We start from the raw sequence: 24,217 nt of genomic DNA, 5'->3' as shown, positions 1-24,217 counted from the left end.
GCCCAGGGCCCAGTGCAGGCTTTGGGGCCAATGGCTAACAGTGGTGGAAACGGCAGATCCAAATCATTCCTGGTGGCATTCACCAGTTAATAGGAATTCGGGGACTTACAGGGCGCTACCTTACAAACCAGATAATGATCAGCTGCTGATTTTTCTAGAACTGCATCATTAAACATACACTCTCTTTTTTCCATTCTCACAATGGCTTGAGGTATCACCCTACCTCAGCAGCTTCATGTGTAAAGTGGTATACTGTCTTACAGAGACACCGATAGAACAAATGGAAGAATGTGTCTAGCAAAATGCCTAGCACATAGGAGGTGCTGAATAAATATTAGCACCTTCTGTGGCTGTTTCTTTTTTGACTGTGGCTGGTGAGGTTCAGAGATGCTGCATACCATCTGGTGGTTCAGAGTATGGGCTCCGGAGCCAGACTGCTAGGTTCAAGCCAGCTCCACTAATCTAGCCGTTAGGCCCCGGACAGGCGAGTTAACAACCCACATAAAGTCTGTTTCTTATGGTGTAAAATGGAGATAATATCTGGACCTTCCTGGGGCAGGGGAGGGAATTAAATGAGATAATGCACGGAGAACTCTAAGCATCGTCTGTGGCAGCTGATCGCTGTTCAGTTATGGTTAAGGAGACTGAATGGGATTGAGAATTCAGTCAATTCAGTTATATGAGATGGAGATTGAATGTTGAATGAGAATTCAGCAGGACTTGTCTCAAATCCCCCAAACGGCGAGTGGGTGAGCCCGCACTGGATGCAGGCCCCTGCTCTTTCCGCGACACCAGGGCAGCTTCCAGGGACAAGGGACATTAACCAAGGAAAGGAGCCGGTCTGGGGACCACATCCGGAGAGCTTGGTCTCTACCAAGCAGCCTGGGCCCAGGTAGGATTCCTTGTGATGAGCCACATGGTTCTTTGACATCTGCACACGCTCTGCTGGCCTCTCAGGCTGCCGGAGCCCCCAGGGGAGCCCCAGGGCTTCCCGGGCACGTTCAAGAGCTGTGTCTCTCTTCGGCCCCCCGCACCTCCCGACATACCACCCACAGCCTTCTCAGGCAGACACTGACTTTTGTCATGCACCACCTAGGACCTCAGAGCCAGCACTCCCAGGAGGGTGTTTTATTATTTATTCACTGGGCAGGGAATATACACTGGGTCCCAGAGGCCGCCACGCTACCGGCTTACCAAGTTGCCATTACACGACACAACTCCAGGGGCTCTCAGGAAGCCCCTGGGGGACCCGCCGAGGACAGCTCAGGGACCTCCGGGAGGAACTGGGCCCTGAAGAAGAGACCGGCGGCCTGCCCAGCCGTGGGGAGCCTCTGTCCCACAGCCCTGCAGAGCCGGAACCTTCCAGACACATCGGGCATCATCTAAATAATGGTCATGCTGGTTGTTCTAGATGTTCTCAAAACCACAGCGTACCAGACAACTTAGATACATTACAAATATATAAATTAAGAGGTCTACATGTATACAAAATCTTTCGATGGGAACTTAATTGCATTCTATGCCATGCCAGGAGCTGGTATTAAAAATAGAAGGTATTTATATACAGGCCCTGCCTCTCTCGTGTCCACCATGGAACCCTCTGGTGTTGTCAGGGCCTCTGGGCAGTCTCAGCACCCCCACAGGTAACCCATCTGCACTCTGCATCTTTCGGGGCAGCAGGGGGCTCACACCAGGGCTCTTCTCCTGTGTCCCCATCTCAGCCAGGCGGCGCCTCCGAACCCACGGGCTGCCGGAGGGGGTGATGCTACTGTCAGAGGAATAATCCATGCACTTGCGGACGATCTCGGGACTGGTGCTACAGTTCAGCCTCCCCTCCTCGGCCAGTGGGGATTTTCTGGAAACGCCTTTGCGTTGAGCCAAGGGGCTGCTCCAGGGACTGGAGCACGGGGAGGCGTTGGGGCTCAGAAAGAGATTCTGGTGGCCAGAAGGGCTGAGCTTGTTGGTGATCACATGCCGCCGGCCAGCCATGGGGGACGTGGGGTTGCTCTCGGGGTCGGAGGAGCTGTTGGCGGAAGACTCGTCACCCATGTACTGCAGCTCCTCAACTCTCTTGTTGAGGGACTTGTTCAGGTGGATGCTTGCAGTGGGCTCCTCATCCTGGTTCTTGTCTTTGAGAGGTTTCTTTTTGGGTGGCTTCATGCCAATCAGGATGGCTTTCATGTTCTCCCTGCCCTGAGATTCTGTGCTCATAAACTCATGGGCTTTTATGGCCGCCTCCACCTCCTCAAACTCCACGATGGCACATTCCTGAGTCCCCACCTGGCTGTACCGGCTGCTGATCCTCCGGATATCAGGGGGCAGCTCCCTCCCGGGCTTGAGGATCCGTACCGACGAGATGACCCCGAAGGTCCCGAAGAGCTTGAGCAGGTGTTCCATTACCTTCTCCTGCACCCTTCCGTTCTTTGGAGGGGTGGCCAGGGCCCACAGCTTGGGGGACAGGTGGAGATCGTAGACCAGGAGCATCTTGCTTGGGAGGTTCTCGTTGGGGAAGAGCGGGACGGGGGTGGTCCTCCTCACCTTCCGGTGGTCTTCATTCAACTCGAGGGTCACCGAGTACTTCAAGGCATGCGCCGTGGTTCTCCAGTCCCGGGTAAGGTGTTTCACCTGAAGAAGACAGAGCACATCTGGAATGGTACCTATCGTCCTCACCCATCCTGCATCCTCTACAATCCCCCCCACTCCTTTCCTCACCCCTCTGGAACATGCATAGCTAGAAGCACCAGCATTCAAAAGTCTAGTGAGTCAATGAACACGCTTCTGGCAATGTCAAGCAGTGCAGCACAGTATAGACCAGTGCCGTCCGACAGAACTTTCTGCGGTGGTGGAGATAGGTTAGTCCACCCAAGTTTAACGGCTAAAGCTGCAGGTCCTGCAACGAGGCTGTTAGATACGCGAGTGTTAAGGCCCACCTCTGGCTGCCGGTTAAGACCTGACGTTTTTCAGCCTCCCATTGCCTCAACGCCCTCCTCAGCTGTCAAATGGAGAGGCTAAGTGTGTCCACCTCACAGAGTCGCCATGAGGATCAAACGAATAAATCAATAGATACAGATCGACCTCCGGACACACGTTATACAGACAGATGCAAAACTCAGTGTCTAGCTCATAGCGGGTACTATCATGAGCTACCATTCTGACGGGATTCAGAGATTGTAACACCCACATGCCTCTCTGAAGTCATGTTTCTCTGTTTACACCATCTGATACACGGACAGTTCCAAAAGTTCTTTCATATTCCACTGCGGTATGTCCTGAAAACGATGTGGACTGTTTCGACTTGGAATAAAACCCAACTAGGGCCCCACGGAGAATGATGAAACAGTCCCTCCCTTCCTCGTCCTCCCTGAGTGGAAATTGTGCATATCGACGTGCAGTATATGAAGGCTATATTTATATTGTAAAACAGTAATTTTCAAGAGGCCCACTTCCGCTGGAGGGAATGCCAGGGAAAATGAGTCATCCCATCCCACAGCAACAGTGGAGGTGGGTGGGGTGGGTAACCTGAGCCAGGAATGGCAAGATCACCCTGAGTGCTCTGAGGCCAGGCCAGTGCAGTCACTGCAGAGGAGCCCTGAGACCCAACAGGAACTTCCCAAAACTCAAGAACAGAAGCTCGCTAACAGGGTGGCATGGGGGGAACCTGCAGAGCTACTGGTACCGGCAGGCTCCTGCAGGCAGTGCGCCGTCCACTCTAGCCTGTGGGCTGTGCGTGAAAAGGCCCAGATGTGGGCTTGGGTATGGGAACCACAAGTCACCTGCACAATCAATGAGCTGATCTCTGTGACACACACCAAGGACAGAGGGTCAGCAGAGGTCCCAGCAAAGGGCAGCTTTCAGGTGATCAGAGTCGATCAGGGATCCAGAAGGGGTGAAGATGAGGACCAAAGGTCACTGCCAGGTTGTAAGGAAGTCAGGCAGTAGCTCTCTGAGGATGAAATAAGGGGGAACCTTCTCTAAAACTAGGCAAGAAGGGAGCAGTCAGGAGAGGAAGAAAAACCACTGCCTAAGCCTGAAGCCTGAGCAAGGAATGCTCAGGGGAAGGCCAGCGCTGCCTTACTCCAAGGGCCAGAGAAGCTGACCAGAGACCACATTCAGTGGAGAGGGAAGCGAGCTCTGGCAAGGACCCAGCACCCCTCCAGAGCCAAAGTCAGCTGGGCCACGTTGGTTATGGCCTGAGCATCCTCAGCCTGCGTCCGCGAGCCTGTAGAAGGAGTGTCCGGCATCATCTCAGACCAGGAGCCAGGGAGGTGCTGTCCTTGTGCGATTTACTAGAAGAACCTTGTAAGATTTTTAGAAACTGTCATTTCCCTGCTTGTCCTATGTGTCTCCTATTATGATTAGCAGGAAAAGTCCTTAGAATGAAAAGGGCCTTTGTTCTCATTTTGGAGGTGTTGGGGAGTCCATGTCTACTCTGGCCAATTTCCAACAGAGCAGAGCCCTCCCAAATACAGCCACAGTGGCAGCTTCCAAAGGAAGGGAAGGGCAGCCCGGGTGGCTCAGCGGCTTAGCGTCACCTTCAGCCCAGGGCGTGAGCCTGGAGACCCAGGATCGAGTCCCACGTCCAGCTCCCTGCAAGGAGCCTGCTTCTCCCTCTGCCTGTGTCCCTGCCTCTCTCTGTGTCTCTCATGAATAAATAAATAAAACCTTGAAAAAAAAAACAAAAAAGGAAGGAAAGTCAGGCTGGCTCTAAGGGTCCCTGGGGAGGAATAAAGGAATGTGCACTGGCTGCTTTGTTTTGGAGTCTCACAAATACTTTTGTGTAAGGGTTGGCTCACTGTTCTCGGACACATGTGATACCCTGATGTATCATCTCGATGGGACTTGGGGAATTTAACGTTCAAATACTTCCCTGAAGTTGCGTTTCGGCATGTAAGCACTTGATACATACAAGGTTCCGGGAGATCTTTCATATTTCAATGAAGAAGCTCCTGAAACTGGTGGGGATGGTTTCAGCTTGGAATAAAACCCAACGTGGGGCCTTGTGGAGAATGATGAGACAGTCCCTCCCTATAATATACACACATTGGTCTTTATCCCCCTTCTTGGCACTCAGCTGTTGGAATCCTGTCAATTCTTCATACAAGAACACTAGGAGTATCTTTTGTTCTAATGAAGCAATTGTTTTTTTTTGGGGGGGGGGGTGCAGTTCTGGATGGCTCCTGGTTGAGGGCCAGTCACCAGAAAGACCAAACCATGATTAGAAGCTTGGAATTTCCAGGTGAAGGGGGAGGGGCAGGAAATTAATAGCTGACCATGCCTACATGAGGAGGCCTCCATAAAAATCCCAATACTGTGGGGCTCAGGGCACTTCCAGGTTGGTGAATACATCCAGATACTGTGAAGGTGACACACCCCAACTCCCCAGGGACAGCAGCTTCTGCACTCACGACCTTGCTCTGCACATCTCTTCAGCTAGCTGTCCATCTGTATCCTTTATCATATCCTTTATTAAACTGGTAAATCGAAGCAAGTGTTTCCCTGAGTTCTGTGAGCTGTGCTAGCAAATAATCAAATCCAAGGGGGAGGAGGTCATGGGAAGTTGTGATTTGCAGCCAAGCTGGACAGAAGCTCTGGGTGACCTGGGGGCCTGCCATTGCCTCCCAGAGTGAGGGCAGTCTGGTGGATTAACCCTTAAACTGTAGGATGTGATGCTACCTCCGAGGAGATACAGAACTGCTCGGCGGGGAACACCCTCCCCCAACATATACATCTGGCGTCAGCGTTAGGAGTGTGGTAGTGGCAGGAGAGCAAAGGAGACACACAGGAGGAAGTGGAGGCTGCTTCTTTACAACATCAAGTGTCCCTTCCCTCCTCCCATACCCTGAAAACTCCTACGCATCCGCCAAGACCCGATTTCAACGTCACCACTTCTAGGAAGACTTCGCAATCACCCAGGCAGGGTTACTCGCTCTGATGAACGCTACTTGTACTCCTGTTCCTTTACTGCCTGTGATCACGGTGCAATCCTTCGCAGACCTCCCTCCTTCACTGGGCTTTGCAAGCGCAGGGGAAATGCCTGCATTCGGGTCGTACGTCCTGTGCCTGCCACAGCGCGCAGGGTGCCCAATGGACATGTTTGGTGAGTGGAGACAGGACAGAGGACAAGAGGACAGACTATATCAGGAGGTGAGGCAGAGAACAGCTTCAGGGACAAGGGCTCCCCGCCAGTGCTCTCCGGCGAGGCGCCCAGGCAGCCTGGCTGGGCCCCAGCTCCGACTTAGCCCGTTATGCAACAGGCCATGCGGTGCTTTGCCACTCTAGTAATTAGGCGTCCCCCACGGAAGGCACAGGGTTCTTACTCCAGCTAGTCTGTCCACACTTGGAGACACAGGGAACTCACACCACAGTCCAGCTGCCTACAGAGCAGCAATCATCAGATGCCCCACATCCCCATAGAGGTGAGGATGCTGGTGTCACACTGCAAAGGCTGCTGGAGTCTTAAAGAAGCCTCATTCCCCAGAGTTCTGGGTGTTCCTCCTTCTTATTTATCCAACTGGACAAGTGAAAAGCCTGAGTTACACACGCTTCTAGGCCTACAAGGTGTCTCTCAAGGCCACTGGGTCCCTGTGTCCTGGCACAACATCCTCCTGGCTGCCCACTTGCCTGGCAAGACTGCCTGAACTTTACTCAGAACGAGCACTTTCGTTTCATAAACTGCCGCCCGATGACATTTGTCCCAACACCCAGGCCTCTCTCTCCCCCTCCTTTTTAAAGATTTTATTTATTCATGAGAGACACAGAGAGAGAGAGGCAGAGACACAGGCGGAGGGAGAAGCAGGCTCCCTCTGGGGAGCCCAACGTGGGACTCGATCCTGGGACCACAGGGTCATGACCTGAACCAAAAGCAGAGGAAGAAGCAGGCTCCATGCGGGGAACCCGGTGTAGGACTCAATCTCAGGACCCCAGGATCACGATCTGAGCCAGAGGCAGACGCTCAACCACTGGGCCACCCAGGCGTCCCCCCAGGTCCCTTTCAACACTGTGGGGAGTTAAAACGATCCTAAATCCCTGTTCTTGATCATTTTTTCTCTATTTCATGCCCCAGGGTGGGGGGAAGGAATCACTAGTCACCAAGGGTCAAGGGAGTAAAAGGTATTTAGGACTGCAGCCCAACACCCCTGACATCGAGTCCACCTGCGAGACGGAAGCCTTACCTTTTTGAAGGACGTGAGGAGCTTGACGCTCACGTAGCCCAGCTTGTTCCTCCTCACGTGCTTCAGTAGGAAGGCGTCCTTCTCCAGATTTTCATCAGAAAAATAGAATTCGATCTGATCCACCAGCTTCCTGATTAACTCTTGGTCCGGGGGCTTCCACTCCTGCTCGCCATCGTCACGCTCGTTTTCGCCCCCACTTGTCGTGGCACCCCTGGGAGCAGAAGGAGAGGCCGAGGGGTTACAGGATGAATCGTTGTCCCCCAACCCACCCCCTAGTTTCATATGCTGAAGTCCCGAAGCCCGGTATGTCAGAATGTGACCTCACTTGGAAGTAGGGCCTTGCAGACGTACTGAGTTTAAGATGAGGTCACACCACAGGGGGGTGGCCCCTAATCCAACATGACTGGCATCTTATAAAAAGGGAAAATTGGGGGCCATGAGCACATGGGAAGACGGAGGTAGAGGCCGGGGCGATGCAGCAGAAGCCCAGGAACATAGAAGGTTGCCAGCAAACCACCAGAAGCCAGGGGAGTGGCCTGGAACCAACCCATCCCTAGACCCTTGAAGGGGAGAGCTCCTCAGACCCCTTGATTTCTCACTTCTGGCCTCCAGAACAGGGAGGCAAAAAATTATGCTGTGCTAAGCCACCCAGTGGGTGGTGCTTTGTTTCCATAGCCCTAGGAAACCACACTGGGTCACACTTGAGCTGGACTCCTCTGTGGCGGTGATCACCTGGCCACTCGGGGCTGGCTTTTGTCCAATCGGCTAAGAAATCAAGGGAATAAAAGGGAAGGGAGAAGAACTGGGTAGGAAATATCAGAAAGGGAGACAGAACATGAAGACTCCTGACTCTGGGAAATGAACTAGGGGTGGTGGAAAGGGAGGAGGGTGGGGGGTGGGGGTGAATGGGTGACGGGCACTGAGGGTGGCACTTGACGGGATGAGCACTGGGTGTTATTCTGTATGTTAGCAAATTGAACACCAATAAAAAATAAATTTATTATTAAAAAATAAAATAAAAAGAAATCAAGCTTTTGTTTTTGACATGGACAGAGGGTCATTAAAATAACAACATCTTCTACTAACATTTACGTGCTGTTGTGCCATGACAGGATGCTTTTCACATTCCCTTCTCATTCTTCCCTCCCCAGTCCACCCCTAAATCCTGATTTCTAGAAGATAATTTAGCAGAGTAACTAAGAGTCCCAATCCTCGAGTTAGACCATGTAGGTTCGAATCCTGCCATCACCATTTATTAGCTGAGTCAACTCAGGCGAGGACCTCCCCTGCCGTGCCTCAGTCCCATTATCTGTACATTGGGAATCACAATAGTCATTGTCCCAACAGGACTGGCAGAAGATTAGTTGAACTAATACATAGAAATGCCCACATGAGCACCTGGCACACTCTCAGAACCCAGAGGTGACAGGTACATTCATTTGCCCCTCGGACCTAGGGTTGAAACTCAAATTTTCTGTCTCCAAAGCCAACACACATAATACTTTCCACGTTTTGTTGGGTTCCTGCCATGGAATCCGGAAACAATCTCATTCACCAGGGCCCTTCCAAATGAAACCCACACCCACCAGCAGCTCCAGTTGGACAGACTTTCTCCTCCTCTCCCTGAGAATATTAGGGTATGAGAACAAGCCAAAGAAATCCTGAGCAAAGCTTCTTTAGGGAGGCAAATCTTTCACCAAGGAATGACAAAAACTTCAAAGCCATAAACATTTAGGGGGTTTGTGATGATCTTGCATCACAGTTGACACCACTAATGAGAAGCTCCCAAAGTGAGCTCTCTCTGGCATATTTAATCAGCAAATTAAATTATGTATTACACAGTATCATATATATCTTATTCAATAAAAAAGGATTGGTTAAAAATTACATCCAGAAATAAACATTACTGCTTTCCTATGTGGCAGTGAATTCTAATAACATGACTCTCAGACCCAGAGTCTCCATTAACGTGTTCTGAGTAGAGAGAGCATCTCCTGGGATGCAAACATCCAGTCTACCGAAAGCATTCAGGGTGCTTCTCCTCTGTTGGGAGGACCTGCCCGGCTCCCCAGAGGGCTCAGAGAGTTCACGACAGCATATTTACACTAGCCAAGAGGTAGGGGTGTCTACTGATGGATGGACGGATGTGCAAAATGTGGTCTATCAATGCACAGGAGGGAATATTATTCAGCTTTGAAAGGGAAATTCTGTCTCATGTTGCACCATGGACGGACCTTGAGGACGTTGTGCTAAGTGAAATACACCAGTTCCCAAAAGACAAATATTGCTGATGCCACTCAAGTACCTAGAATTGTCCAATTCATAGAGACAGAAAATAGAATGGCAGTTACCAAGGGCTGGGGAGTTAATATTTAATGGGTATGGAGTTTCAGGTGAAAAAGACAAAAAAGTTCTAGAGGTGGAAGGTGGTGATGGTTGCACAACAATGTGAACATACTTTTTTTTTTTTTAATTAATTTTTATTGGTGTTCAATTTACCAACATACAGAAAAACACCCCAATGTGAACGTACTTAACGCCACAGAACTGCACGCTTAATAATGGTTAAGATGGTGAGTTCTGTGTTATGTGTATTTTGCCACAATTAAAAAAAATGTATAAAGGAGGGCTTCGGCACAAAAAAAAGTATGCATGTGAATACTATGCTTCCTCTATGAAGAAGCAAGCAGGGATGCCTGCATCTGCTCAGGTCATGATCCTGGGGTCCTGGGATCAAGTCCTGCATCGGGCTCCCTGCATGGAGCCTGCTTCTCCCTCTGCCTGTGTCTCTGCCTCTCTCTCCGTGTCTCTCATGAATAAATAAATAAAATCTTTAAACAAATAAGTAAATAAATAAATAAGCAAGTAGTTAACATTTCCCTTGGATTGGGATTAAGCTCTTAAGTAAAATAATCAACCAATACACAAAAAGGGGGAGGGGGCTCAGAGTGTAAAAGTCAACTATCACTATGATAGTTCAAAGCTGGAAAAGGTACATACATGTATGTCCTTCAACTCAAGCAAAATTTTCACTGACTCTTAACCCCCCACAACAACAAAAAAACAACTGTGGAAGAGTCAAGATGAGACTAAAAATGGAAATAAATCTGACTCCCAATTTTTCAAATTTGGAAATTATAATTAGCATAAAAAGTAGGCGTCAGTTGATTTTAAAATGAAGAGTTGAGTTATTTGCCTGCAGATAGTCTGGAAATGGTTTTTGAAATACCACACCGGCGTCTGAAGACAAATGTGTACTGAAGAAAAAAAAATGGTCTGAGAGACTAACTTTAAAAGTATGTTTTTTAAAAAAGTCTTTTAAAAGTGAGATGGCAGGGGGCACCTGGGTGGCTCAGTGGTTGAGCATCTGCTTTTGGCTCAGGTGGTGATCCCAGGGTCCTGGGATCGAGTTCTGCATTGGGATCCCTGCAGGGATCCTGCTTCTGTCTCTGCGTCTTTCATGAATAAATAAATAAAATATTATTTTTTAAAACGTGGGATGGCAAACTAAGGGAATATATTAAGGCAGCCCATGAGCTAAAACAGGTCAAAGGCAACTTAGACATTAAACAAAGCTGAATAGTTTAGAAGTTTCTAGAAGACTATGGTAGACATTAGTCAGATTCACCCAACATCTAATAGCAAACTCTTTCTCACTTGCTTTCCTTTGTTATGGAGGCTATTAAAAAAAAAAAAAAAAACCTAAACACCTACTTTCTCAGCTTCTGTTATAGGTAGTAGCCATTTGTCATGGGAAGGCCAATAAAACACACCTGAAAATCTCTTGGCCCTGCCTCTTCCCTTTTTATCCGTTTTGAGTGTGGATGTGATGGTTGGAGCTGTAGGAGCTATTTTACTACTGCAAGAAAAAGGCCAAGGGAATTCGCCGGCCTGATTTATTGACATTAATGGCTCTTATATTATTGAGTTGTTGAACCAATCCCTCTACTAACCTACCCGCAGATTTCTGATTACATGAGGGAGATAAAATCCATTTGTTTAATTCACTTGTTAGCTGGGTTTTTATATTACTTACAGATAAATATTGTAGGATGGTCATACTGCATTGAGAAAAGTAGTCCTTAAATTATGCCAAAGGAAGGGTCAGTAGAACCATCAATGGAATGAAAAAGGAGAAGTAAGATGGACAAAACGGATTTTCACTTTATTAGAGAAAATTTATCCCCTAACTAGTAGTTAAAATAGGCTGAATGTACCATAGACAGTAACTACAAATGCATTGGGAAGTCTGAGCCCCACCGACGAGGATGAGAATAGCTGGAGTCAGAGTGAGGTGTGGGATAACGCCCAGTGAAGAGTTTTGAGGGGACTCAGGTATTAGCAAAATGGTCTAACTTACTACAAACAGCAAGTAAATCAGAGGTGACCAGGCCATCAAAGGGACCCACAGCCTAGTAAGTCCTACTCCCCAACTAAAATATGCTAACATAAAGAGTAAACTCATAAACAAAACATAGTTGAAGGATGGGGACATAATTTCTCAATTTCTCCAGTGCCCCTTCTAGAGCCTTCTGTTCTTCCCAAGGTGTGCCATGGGAAGCCTTTCCTTCCTGCAGGTGACTCTCTCAAACTTGATTGAGAAAACGAATCAGACTTGCCCAGAGCTCCCTTGTGCACCCCGCCGCCCACCCCCCACCCCCCGCCGCTGTCCCCACAAACTCGTTCTGTATGTCAGGGCATCTGCCAAAGCATCCATTTGCCGCATCCAGATGCCTTTTCTCCACCTTGGTCCTCTTGCCCCCACTGCAGGATGGGAGTCAGCAGACCACCTTCTTTTTAGTACTCCTCTCCCCGGGCTTCTGTGACTTGCTTTCTGATTCTTCTCCCCATTTAACTGCCCTTCCAGACTATTCATTCTGCTCCCGTTTCTCCAAGGATCTATCCTTGACTCTTTATCCCCTGGTGGTCTCTACACTTCAGCCCCTGGAGAGCTCACCCATTTCAGATCTGCCTCCTCCCACCCCTCCATCCTTCTCTCGCCCTCAATTCCTAATGCCAGCCTGATGCCTGGAGAGCCTGTGAATACTTAGAATCCAATACGTCCAGCGTTGAGCTGCCACCTTCTGCAGAGCTCGACCTCGGGAAGTACTGACGTCTAGACCTGACGAGGGACATTCCATCTGGGAAGCTCATCTTTCATGCAGTCTCATGGTAAACAATCCACACTGGGGGTTGGGAGAAGGGGGATGACTCTGTCAGTTATTTGCACCCACTGAGTAGACAGACAGGTAGCCAGGGATTCCAGAACAGGTGGGCAGCCCTGGGGAGGTGATAAAAACTCCTACACAAGTACAGGGGTGAGCCTCTTGCACCCTAGGACTCCCTCTCTGCATAGGTGCTGTCAGCGGCAACTTGCATCTCCAAAGGGGACCTCAAAAGAGAGGCAAGGCCTGTTTGCATATCTGGGGGGCATGCTGCCTTGTTTCCCGGTTCATGCAACAGCCTTTGAATGAAAAAGACCCCGTATATCCTTTACGAACATCGAAGAAGTTTATATCCCTTAAATATGAACGTTGGTAATGTTTTGCAATTACAACTGTCCTGTAAAGACCATATATCTTCCCTCCCAAACTGCCCCACTAACTACTTTCCCCCATTCACTCTTCTCTGCATTTAGGCTCAAAATCCAAGATGCATCTTTTAGCCTTCTCTTTTGCCCCCACACTGAGCCAATTATCAAGTGTTGATATTATTCTGCAGTGTCTCGCATCTGTTCTCTTTTCCATTCCAACTGTCCTCATTACTTCTCCCTTGGACACTATTAATAGCTCATCAAAAATGAATCTTCAATAGTAAAGCAATACATACACGTAGCAAAAAATAAAACAAAATACTACATAACTTATAAGGAAGCAACGATTCCCCACTTCACCTCTCCTCCCTAGAGGCAACCTCTATTCAACTGTTTCTTTCTTAGAAGAGCTGCCCTGTGGTTCTACAAAACATGCTCATGGTTCTATTTCTCACTTGCCAATTTTCGACATTCTCTATTCATGTCCTATTACATAACTTGAGGGTTTGGGGTCACTCATCTCCCAAAGCTTCTTCTTTTAATATTTAAGTTTTTATATTATTTTTGAGCTTTTTATTAGCCTTCTAATTGTGTTGTAAAATAATACACTTAATGGGGCACCTGGGTAGCTCAGCTGGTTGAGTGTCTGCCTTCAGCTCAGATTGTGATCTTGGAATCCTGAGATTGAGCCCTGGGTTGGGCTCCCTGCTCGGCGGCAGGGAGGGGGGTCTACTTCTCCCTTTCCCTTTGCCCTCCACCCCCCAAAAATAAATATACAATCTTTAAAAATAAAAAATAAAATAATACACTTAAAATTCTGTTTCTTACTCCATCAACGTTAAATGTATTTCTCATTTCCTCATTACATATGATGTATCTGTTATGACCCTATCTTCTTCTTTGCCTCTCCTTCCATTTCCAACCTTTCAAATTCTATCAGATGTACCTTTATTTTATTGTGTATGGTTCATTATGTTTACATTCTATTCTGTAACACATTCCATGTTTTGTCTATAGATACTAAAGGTTGAAAGTCAATTGCTGTACTTATTTTTATGACTATACATATATTGCTCTGTGCAGGACAAAGGCATTTGCTAAGATTATATTTCTTTCTTAAAGTCCTATTACTTGACTGACCACTTGGATTGATCCTCTATGGCTCCTTATCCTTTCTTTCATGTGGTCTGTCTTTGTCTTTGTCTTTAATTTAAAGGGCAACAGATGTTCTGACATTACCTTTCAATCTTTCTTGATGAATTTTTTAATTTCAGGAATTATATAATCTCTAAGAACTCTTTTATGTCTTTATATTGCTCCTTTTTAAAAGCATCCTGTTCTTGTTTTGCAGATGCAGTACCTTAAATTCTCTCTCAGGTACTAACCAGAGTATATATATTTTTGTAGTCTCTTTGTTTCCAACATGTCACCTCTATATCTTCTGGGGTCAGTTTTTCATTTAATTTCCAGTAACAGGTTTTCTTCATGTGACTGGTTATCAAATCATCCTTTCTTTATTAAATTTTTTTAAGTTTTTTTTTAAGATTTCACTTATTTATTTGAGAGACAGTGTATTAGGGAGACAGGGCAAGCATAAATGAGGGAGCAGAAGAAGAGGGAGAAGCAGGCTCCCCATTGATTAGGGAGCCCAAAGTGCGGCCTGACCCCAGGACCCTGGGATCATGACCTGAGCGAAAGGCAGATGCTTAACCTACTGAGCCACCCAGGTGCCCCAATTAAACAATTTTTAAACAAACTTATATTAGAATAATTCCAGATTTACAGAAAAAATGTGAAAATAGTACAAAGAGTTTCCATATAGCCCATATCAGGCTTCTTCTATTATTAATATTTTGCATTAGCACAGTACATTTAATGCACACGAACCACAATAAGGTAAAAATAAATGTTTATTTTGTGTATACGGTTCTTAGACCCTGTAAACATTCCACATTATCTATTCCATTTAAAAACTGCTTCTAAAAAGCTGTCTAACCCATTGTGATTTTCTGAAAAGCCTGCTGCTAAAATCCTTGATTTTAATGATAAATATGGGCTAGACAGTAAACAATTCTATTTCTCCAAGTCAATACATTATTAGCTGAAGTCCATACTTTATTCAATTTCCTTAGTTTTTACCTAATGGTCTTTTTCTCTTGCAGGATCCCATCCAGGATACTATATATTATATTTGGTCACCACATCTCCCCGGGCTCCTCTTGGGACAGTTTCTCAGGCTTTCTTTGTTTTTAATGACCTTGACTGTGTTGAGGGGTACTGGTTAGATATACTGTAGACTGCCCTTTCCTTTGGGATTTATCTTATTTTTTTTTATGATTAGATGGTATATATGGGTTTAAGGGAAGAGGAATGCAGAGGTAAATTTCCATTCGCATCACATCATATCAGGGGATCAATCAACATACCAGATTATTGTGGATGTTGACCCTGGCTGAAGTCATGTTATCTGGTGTCTCCACTGCGAAGTTACTATTTCCCCTCACTTTCCACGCCATGCACTTCGGAAGGGAGTCACTGTATGCAGTCCACACTTAGGAAGTGGGGAGTTGTGCTCCATGACCATTTATTTTGAAAAAGGAAGGTCTGGGTTGCTTTTTCATGGTGGGTTACGTAGGTTCCCTCCGCAGTCCTATACTGTGACTGATTTTCTTCCTAGATGGTTCTATAGACGTGGGTGGGGGCATGCCAGCTGGCAGGCTTCACTGTAGGGCAGACAGGCAGGAAATTATTAAATATGAGCTTTATATGGAGAAGAACTTACTCTAGAGGTACCAGCTCTACCTTAGCAGCCCTAGCTCACCTGTTAGCTCATTCAATTCCTTTAGAAAATAATCTTATTTCTTCTTTTTCTCCTTGAAAAGTAAATAGTAGGTTGGTTGCTACTTTTCATGGTCAGGAAGAGAGGTAAGGCAATTGTTCTAAAGGCAGGCAGAATTTAAATTGCCTCTCAGATATCAGTATCCCTTTTAATTCCTGCATCCTTCACACATTTCCAGAATCTTTCCAGGGTTCTGTTTTCCGGCCTCCTCCCACCTCCCCCTACTCCACTCCTGTTGTATTTTGAGTTAAGCCTCTTCCACTCTGTGCCTTATTACATGTTTTAAAGAACAGATATGTCACTGCTCTACTTTAATACTAATACTAATGTTTTCTAGTCTGTTAAATAAAATCCTAAGTCGTTAGCTCTTTATTCAGATTCATTTCGAATATGGCTATCACCAGCTTCTACACGTATTTCTGTCTATTTCCTTTCAGATCTGCTATTCTAAAACAAAAGCAAATAAAAGACTAACAGGTCCCTATAAGTGTCACAAGGTTTCTGGACTCTATCCCTTTGTGCATGCTTCCATCACCTTGAACATCCTGCCTCTATCTCTCAGGTCCAAATCCTAACCACACATCAAGCTCCATCTCAACTGCAACTTCTCCTAGCACTTGCCTGTACTTGTATCAGAACTACTCTGCGCATTATCTTATTAGTGCCCTGAGCCCTAAGCCTGAAGGATAGGATTCACATTGGTTTCTTTCATTCTGGCACCAACCCAGAGCCTTGCATATAGTAGGAATTTACAAAGCATCACCAATGTAAAGTGAATAGCTTCTGTAAGGGCAAATCACACCTATCAGGATTCTTGGAGACAGGAAGTATGGTTACTGGTAAATATGTCATTAGTGGCCTTTCAAGAGGACTTCAAAAAAATAATGTACATTTAAGTTTTATGTTTACATTATTGTAAATTGGGGGTACTGATGTGTTCATTTAATAGCTGTAAACCTGCTAGAAATGAAAAACAAAGGGTAGAAATAAGGAGGCACATTTCAAAACACATGATTGGGCGGGCTCCAGAGATCAGTGTTGAAATATTTATCGTATTTTAACTAACCTAGAGAAATAAGTACAGCATAAAATCTCCACAGTTGCCTTTCTCATAAAAATCTCAAGATAGGGGCACCTGGGTGGCTCAGCGGTTGAGCATCTGCCTTCGGCTCAGGTCATGATCCCGGAGTCCTGGGATCAAGTCCCATATCGGGCTCCCCACAGGGAGCCTGCTTCTCCCTCTGCCGATGTCTCTGCCTCTCTCTGTGTGTCTGTCATGAATAAATAAAATCTTAAAAAAAAACTCAAGATAATCTGGAGATATTAACTGAATGGTAAGCAAATGACACCTTATGAATAAAAATATTCAAAATAAAATGGTGGAATAATGAGCTCCTGACTGTGGCTTTCAACACAGAAAAGCTCTCCTGGACTCATCATCTATCCTGCAGATGGTCTAATATGGTGCTTTGGCCACTGATGTCAGGAAAATGGTGGACAGAAACTAGGAGGACATGGACCAAAAAAGAGAAAGCATCATTTATGAAAAACACCAGGGTCCGGTACAATCTGTGTATATAGTTCCTGTTGATTTGCCTCTAGAAAAAGATAATCTGAAAAGGCTCTAAAGGTAATACAAGGGCAGATTCAAAAGATGCAGGTTTAGAGACAAGCTGGAAACGTATATGGGGACATGTTCAACTTTGGATAAGGCATTATGGGAACAATTATATTTTGGATGCCAGTAGCAGGGGCCCCATGCTATGCCTGGTGGCCCCTGGGTTCTTGCCGACTTATTACAGACATCATGATCTTCCTCTCTAACCCCACCTTCTGTCGTGCTATTCTGGCCTAAATCCTCAGGCCTGCAAAAGGAGTACAGCTAGTGGATATCTCTGCATGTCTAAACAGTATAGTTTGTGGTGTGAAGCAGGGATAATGTATGCAGAGCACTTAGTTCCACATCTGGTACATAATTGGCATTAATAAATGGAGCCTTTCACTATCGTCATCCAGAACAGAGAAAAGATAGCTTGTGCAACAACCCTGAAACATCATGGAGAGAAAGGATCCTTGATGATTCTGTTTGTTAAATGAAGGCATGCTTCAGTGATTTTTATTATTCACGATAATCTCTGGTATTACGATTTTAAATCATTTTTACACATTGTGAGACAAAGCAAAAAAGTGAACACATTAATGTTATTAGTTTTCAGGATTGTCAGTGCAGAAAAATAAAAGAAGTAAAATAAAACCTATGTCAAATACAAATTGGAATTATCAACATAAACTTATTTTTTTTAACGTATTTCCTAGCTCTGTTGAAAGGGCCTAAAACCAATATTGCCCCAGTAGAAATTAGCACTCTTAATTCCAGGTCTTGGTTTCTAAACACCTTTCCACTAGTATTTGAAAAATACCAGCCACAGGGATACTTGTGGAAATGGCTAGATCCTATGCCGGGAGTAGGAAAAGTATAAGGTGAGCCCAGCCTATCTAGTATCACAAAACAAGAAAGTGCTCAAAGACTCAACGGCATGTTCCAAAAGGCTATGCTGAAGCCAGTCTGAAGGGGCTCCCCTACTTAATCAGGGATAGTTTGAACATCAAAAATAATTGTAACTAATTTTTAAAAAGTGAATTAAAAAAAATCCATGAATCAAGGAGGGCCAAAAGGAGGGCTCTGATTTAAATTATTTGATGTGACTATTATACCCATTCCTCTCTTTGAAAACTGGTCATTAAGCATTTAAGTTGCCTTGTTAGGAAGAACTCTTGTTCAATCCCGGATGACAAGGCAAAGCTCTCTTACTTAGAAGAATACCAGCTAATAAATGCACAAAGGATAATAAAATTAGAAAATCACTAATTTGTAATTCCCGGAGGAACTGACTCAGGCAAGGATCATCAGCAGATGCTAAAACCATAGGGCCTTGGTGAAAGAATATGCACAGGAAGCTTACATATTACTTGTTAACTGCAAAGAGAGCGACACATCTTCACAATGAAGAGATCACCTTAGTCAAGTGGTCAAATTAGAGCATCACTTTGGTGAAAGCTGCCTGAGGTGATGCAACAAAAAGTCTGTGGCATCGCCTATGAGGTGTTCTTGCCAGAATGTTTAATCTGAATCGAATCAAGCCCTTAGCCTACCTTCTAATTTACAGGAAACACAGGGTACAAAGGAGCAAGTTACACTAGATGATCAGAACAAAATCAGACCAATTCAAACCGGGAAACATTCAACAAGACATCTGGCCTCTTATTTCAAAATAGCAACGCATCAAAGAAAAAAGTGTGAATGTTTTAGATTAAAAGATCCTAAAGAGACATAATAGGCAAATGCCACCACCTGGATTGGATTCTGGTTGGAGGAGAAAAAGAAAGATCAACAAAATACAATGTGGAACGATTGGGGGGAAACCTAAATATGGAACTTGGCTATTAGATCATTTTAGGGATTAAACCAAGGAATCATTGTTAATTCTCTTTTTTTTTTTAATTTTTATTTATTTATTTATGATAGTCACAGAGAGAGAGAGAGAGGCAGAGAGACACAGGCAGAGGGAGAAGCAGGCTCCATGCACCGGGAGCCCGATGTGGGATTCGATCCCGGGTCTCCAGGATTGCGCCCCGGGCCAAATGCAGGCGCCAAACCGCTGCGCCACCCAGGGATCCCCTGTTAATTCTCTTAATTGCAGTAACAGTATTATGGTTTTACAGGACAGTGTCATTAGCAAGAACTCCCAAATAAAGTGCTTAGGGTACAGTAAGTCTCGTGTATATTTTCAAATGGTTCAGAGAAAACCACCCAGAAGTCCATCAAACAAATATGGCAAAATATTAACAACTGTTAAATCTAGATGGTGCGTGTATGAATGCTCACAATACTACTCCTTTACATGTTATGTTTGAAATTTTTATTTCAAAAAGGTGAGAATAAAAAGAAAGACACCTTTTTGGTGAGAGAGGGGTGGGGGAAAAGACTAAAGAACATTTTTCTTATTTCCATGTATTGCTCGTACCGCAGGGAAAAGCCAAGTATTGGGCTGATACTGGTGGTATATACAGTGAGGACTAAGGCGAGGGCACTGCCTTTAAGGATCTCACTGTTTAGTGGTGGCGGAAAACCACACAAATACTTCAACCCAATGGCCTGATGCAATGATAGAGACATGCATTTATGCAATAACTATTTAGGGGCACCCACCGCATGCCGGGTGCTGGGGATACAATGAGAGCAAGGCAAGCATGGTTCCTGAATTCATGATGCTCATAGTCTTATGAGGGAGACAGAAATATAGAGTTACAATTTAGGTAAATGTCAGGTATAACCTGTGCAGAGTACTACAGCAGCATGAAGGATAGGAAACAAACAGCTTTGGGGTGGGTGTTGGGGGCTGTGGAGATGAAGCGGTCAAGCAGGGTTTGGTTTTGGTTCTGGTTTTTTCAGTTTCAGAGGTAGAATTTAGTGATTCATCAGTTGCATGAACACTCAATGCTCACTCCATCACGTGCCCTCCTCAATGGCCATCACCCAGTTACCCATTCCCCACCCATTTCTCCTCCAGCAACCCTCAGTTTGTTTCCTAGAGTTCGGTATCTCTTGTGGTTTGCCCCCCTCTCTGTTTTCATCTTATTTTATTTTTCCTTCCCTTCCCCCGTGTTCTTGTTTTGTTTCTTAAATTCCACATGAGTGAAATCATATGATCATTTTCTTTCTCTGATTGACTTATTTCACTCAGTTCCATTTCCTCTAGTTCCATTCATGTCATTGCAAATGGCAAGACATCATTCTTTTTGACGGCCAAGTAGTATTCCAATGCAATGGAATACTCTTCTTTATCCATTCATCTGTCGACAGACATCTGGGCTCTTTCTGGCTCTTGTGGAAACTGCTGTCATAAACATTGGGGTGCAGGTGCCCCTTTGAATCGTTATGTCTGTATCCTTTGGATAAATACCCAGTAGAAGCAGTGAAGTTTGAAGGCTGACTAGGGATCAATCAATCAATCGGTCAGACCCAGAGGAGGGAATGCAAAGGCATGTAGATGCAGAAATAGGTTCAGGAATCCGGAGAGGTTAGTGCTGTGGGTGCAGGAGTTCTAAGGCAGGCAGGGAAAGAAGCAATGGGCCCAGGGGATGACGTGGGTAGGTGCCACATCTCAACAAACAGCTTTAGGAACCTGGGCTTTCTCCTGAAGGCTCTGGAAGCCGAGAAGTGTCCCCACGGGGTGGAGGCTGCTGCTATGCCAGGCTGGCCCAAACAAGGGGGCAGCACGGGTCCTGTTCTTGGCTGTGTTCTCGTGCTCCGGATATCTGCCTGCTGGGCTCTGCCAGCTGCACTGCCCTGAAGAGCCTCCAGGGATTTCCAGGGTCAACTCTCTGCCAGTGGCAGCAGGAAATGCTTCAAACTGAACGCTCCAGGCGAGTCCAGTCCCTGGAGTTGGGAGTGACAGGTGGCTCAGGAGAGAGTGCAGGGGGCGGGGGCAAGAAGCCCACCCAAATGACGATCGCGTTCTCCTAGATCTCCACAGGGAGATCTTTCCAGGCCCAAGAAATAATACTTAGGGCTTGAATCCTTGCTAGCGGTGCAATCTCAAAACTTAGTCCCCGGTAGTGACTAAGGACTTCCCCACAGTCACAGGCAAAGGAAATCAGAAGGCTCAGCCACTCCGAGCTACTTCACATAACCTCTGAAATTATTTGAGTAGGTGGCCGCCTTCTCCTCAAGATTGAGATGTCAGTGACTATGGACCCATTATTTTTATCCTCAGCGCAGAGGCGAATGAATGAGTGAATGAATGAATCAGGCTTTACAGTATGCGCAGTGCCGATAAGGCTACTGGAGCTACTGTGTCATCTGCTACGACTCAGCTTTTCTGCTTTACACTGTTGGCTTGGGCTTTCCTCCTCAAATACCTCCGTCTCCATGGAAATGCTCTGAATCTCTGGGTCCCTAAACCCAGACCTCTTCCACTGCAGAAGGACCGGCAGTGGCTCTGGGGACTCAGTATCCTCAGGCCTTCAGTTGAGCACTCTGCCCACGAAGGCTGGAGGGTCCTGACGTCTAAAAAGTAGGTGCACTGAAACCCCGAAGAAAGAGGGTTCTTCCTAAGTTCCCGTGGGCATTTCCCAGAATTTGCAAGATGTGCCATTGCTCTACTCTGCTGGCTCCTTCCAACAGCAGGCACTAAACCACCCACCCGAAAGGCACGGGCGTTGGTGGACGCAAGTCCGAGGTCTCCGGCTGATGACAGAGCCCAGGGCCCAAAGGCACGGTTAGTTAGGTGCCTTCTGGTGCCATAACGGCTCCAGCCTGCCCATCACTCAGGGACCCAACAGGCAAGGCAGCAAGATGATGATGCAAGCACCCAAGTCAGCTGGCGGAGGCTGCGTGAAAATGGGAATCCCCGGCCCGCGAGGGCGCAAGCAACAAGCCTTGAGCTGATCCCAAATCAGAGCAGGGGACACCAGGAAATCACTCCTCGCAGCCCCCCCCCCCCCCCCCGCAGCAAGAGTCAGCCGGGCCTGGGCTGCCCGCATCCCGCATCCCGGTGGACTGAAGGCTCGGTGGGGCCGCGCGTGGGCAGGCGCCCGGGCTGGGATCTGGGGGTCTCGCGGCGGGGAGGGTCCTTGGGAAGGTCCCGGGGAGCGCGCGTAAGGAGAGCCTCCCCCGGGGCAGAGGATGGCGAGGGTGGCCCAGGAAGGAATCCCTCCCGGTCCCGGCCCGGCCCACGTCTGGGCCCCTTAGAGCAACGCCGCCACCCCCGGGGCTCGGTCCGGCGACCTAGCGGCGGGCTGCGGGTGCTGGGCCGGCGGGACGCCCGCACCGCCCTCCCAGGAGCCGCCCCTGCGCCCCCCCCCCGCCCCCGCCTGCCCGGCCGGGGCGCTCCCCCTCTCCCTCGCCGCGCCCCCCAGCCCCGGCCCCCCCAGCCCCGGCCCCCGCTGGCCCGACCCCGGGTGCTCCCCGCGCCCCCCGCGCCCCCCGCGCCCCCCGCGCCCCCCGCGCCCCCGCCGGCCCGGCCCTTGGGCGCTCCCCCCGGCTCCCCCCCGCCCCGCGCCTACCCGTGCCCGCGGCTCGGCTCCTCCTCGCTGGCGCTGCCCCAGCCGGGGCTCAGGTACCGGGCCGGGTCCCCCGCGCCGCCCGCCGCCCCCTCCTCCTCGTCCTCCGGCCCCTCCACGTCCTCGGCCTCCTGAATGGCGACGCGGATCTGCACCGCGGGCCCGGGCGCGGGCGGCGCCTCCTCGCCGGCCTGGGCCATGGCTCCCGGCCGCGCGGGGACCAGTCGGGCGGCGGGGCCCGCGGCGAGGGGCCGGGGAGGGGCCGGGGTCGCGGCGCCCCGCCCCGCACCGCCGCCGCCGCCGCCGCCGCCCCCGCCCCGGCCGCCAGCGCCGCCGCCTGCCGCGCGCCAGAGCAGGCGGGGCGCCTCCTCCGCGCTCCCCGCGCCCCCGCCCGCCGCGCCGCCCGCCGCGCCTGCCCCGCCCGGTCACCCGCCCGGCCACCCGCCCGGTCACCCGCCGACCCACCCGCGTCCCCACCGGGCTCTCGGGGCACAGCCGCCCCACGCCGGGCGCCCGGGACCTCCGGGACTTGGTTCCCCCGCGCCCGGGGCCCGGGATTCCGAGTGCGGCCCCGAAGCCGCCCCCGCTCCAGTTAGGGCACCAGGTAGGGACCGTGCGGGCCCCGGAGCCGCCCCCGCTCCAGTTAGGGCACCAGGTAGGGACCGTGCGGGCCCCGGAGCCGCCCCCGCTCCAGTTAGGGCACCAGGTAGGGACCCTGCGGGCCCCGGAGCCGCCCCCGCTCCAGTTAGGGCACCAGGTAGGGACCGTGCGGGCCCCGGAGCCGCCCCCGCTCCAGTTAGGGCACCAGGTAGGGACCGTGCGGGCCCCGGAGCCGCCCCCGCTCCAGTTAGGGCACCAGGTAGGGACCGTGCGGGCCCCGGAGCCGCCCCCGCTCCAGTTAGGGCACCAGGTAGAGACCGTGTGGGCCCCAGAGCCGCAGCCACTCTAGTTAGGGCACCAGGTAGGGACCGTGCAGGCCCCCCCGAGCTGCCCCCGCTCCAGTTAGGGCACCAGGTAGGAACGCACATTCCCGGGGCCCACCCGAGCTCCCGAAGCGGGATCTACGACTCTGAACTCCGTGTTATCAACGGCTTGCCAAGCGATGCCCAAGTTCCCTGAACTTTGAAAGCCACTGCCCTTCGGCACTTCTTAATGCGCCCTGCCCATCATATTGTTGAATGAATAAAGGGGGCTATGGAAATGCCAGTATGCTCGCAAATCGTTCCTAGTTAGCTTTAAATGGGTTCCATGGCAACCCTGTAAATGTGACCCAGAAACTAGGGACATAAACACGGACATAAATAAAACCTGAATGTGCTTTTCATGAAGCTCTTAATTTACCTTCTTAAACATAATTAATTATATTAATTTGCCCACCTAGTGCTCTAAAAGAACGGACCCCCTGGACCAATCAGTACGTTTTGCTAGAGGAAAGCCAGTCAGAGAGGCTCCAGAAAAGGAGTCTCTTGTAAAACACTGTCCTTGTAAAAGAACACCATGTGTGGCCCCCCTGAGTGTCTGGCTGGGGCCAGGAGAGACCCAGGGGTGTAGCAAATCTTTTTAAGATTTGACTGGAGGAGCACCTAGGTGGTTCTGCGGTTGGGCGTG

At 48.6% G+C, this 24,217-nt stretch overlaps 1 protein-coding gene across 1 annotated transcript; it reads right to left on the bottom strand.

The window, feature by feature from the left end:
- Nucleotides 1-1,113: 1,113 nt before the first annotated feature.
- LARP6 (La ribonucleoprotein 6, translational regulator) lies at nucleotides 1,114-22,912 on the bottom strand. The gene is made up of 3 exons (XM_041745785.1): nucleotides 22,613-22,912; nucleotides 7,173-7,383; nucleotides 1,114-2,625 (listed from the first exon to the last, which is right to left on the bottom strand). The coding sequence occupies exons 1-3, from the start codon at nucleotides 22,807-22,809 to the stop codon at nucleotides 1,558-1,560; spliced, it is 1,476 nt and encodes a 491-aa protein (XP_041601719.1). The 5' UTR covers nucleotides 22,810-22,912; the 3' UTR covers nucleotides 1,114-1,557.
- Between the last annotated feature and the right edge of the window lie 1,305 nt (nucleotides 22,913-24,217).

The sequence above is a fragment of the Vulpes lagopus genome, chromosome 2 (genome assembly GCF_018345385.1).
Source record: "Vulpes lagopus strain Blue_001 chromosome 2, ASM1834538v1, whole genome shotgun sequence".
NCBI classification, from domain to species: Eukaryota; Metazoa; Chordata; class Mammalia; order Carnivora; family Canidae; genus Vulpes; species Vulpes lagopus.
Note: the sequence above shows the minus strand (reverse complement) of the source record. Positions and strands in the feature narration are given on the sequence as shown.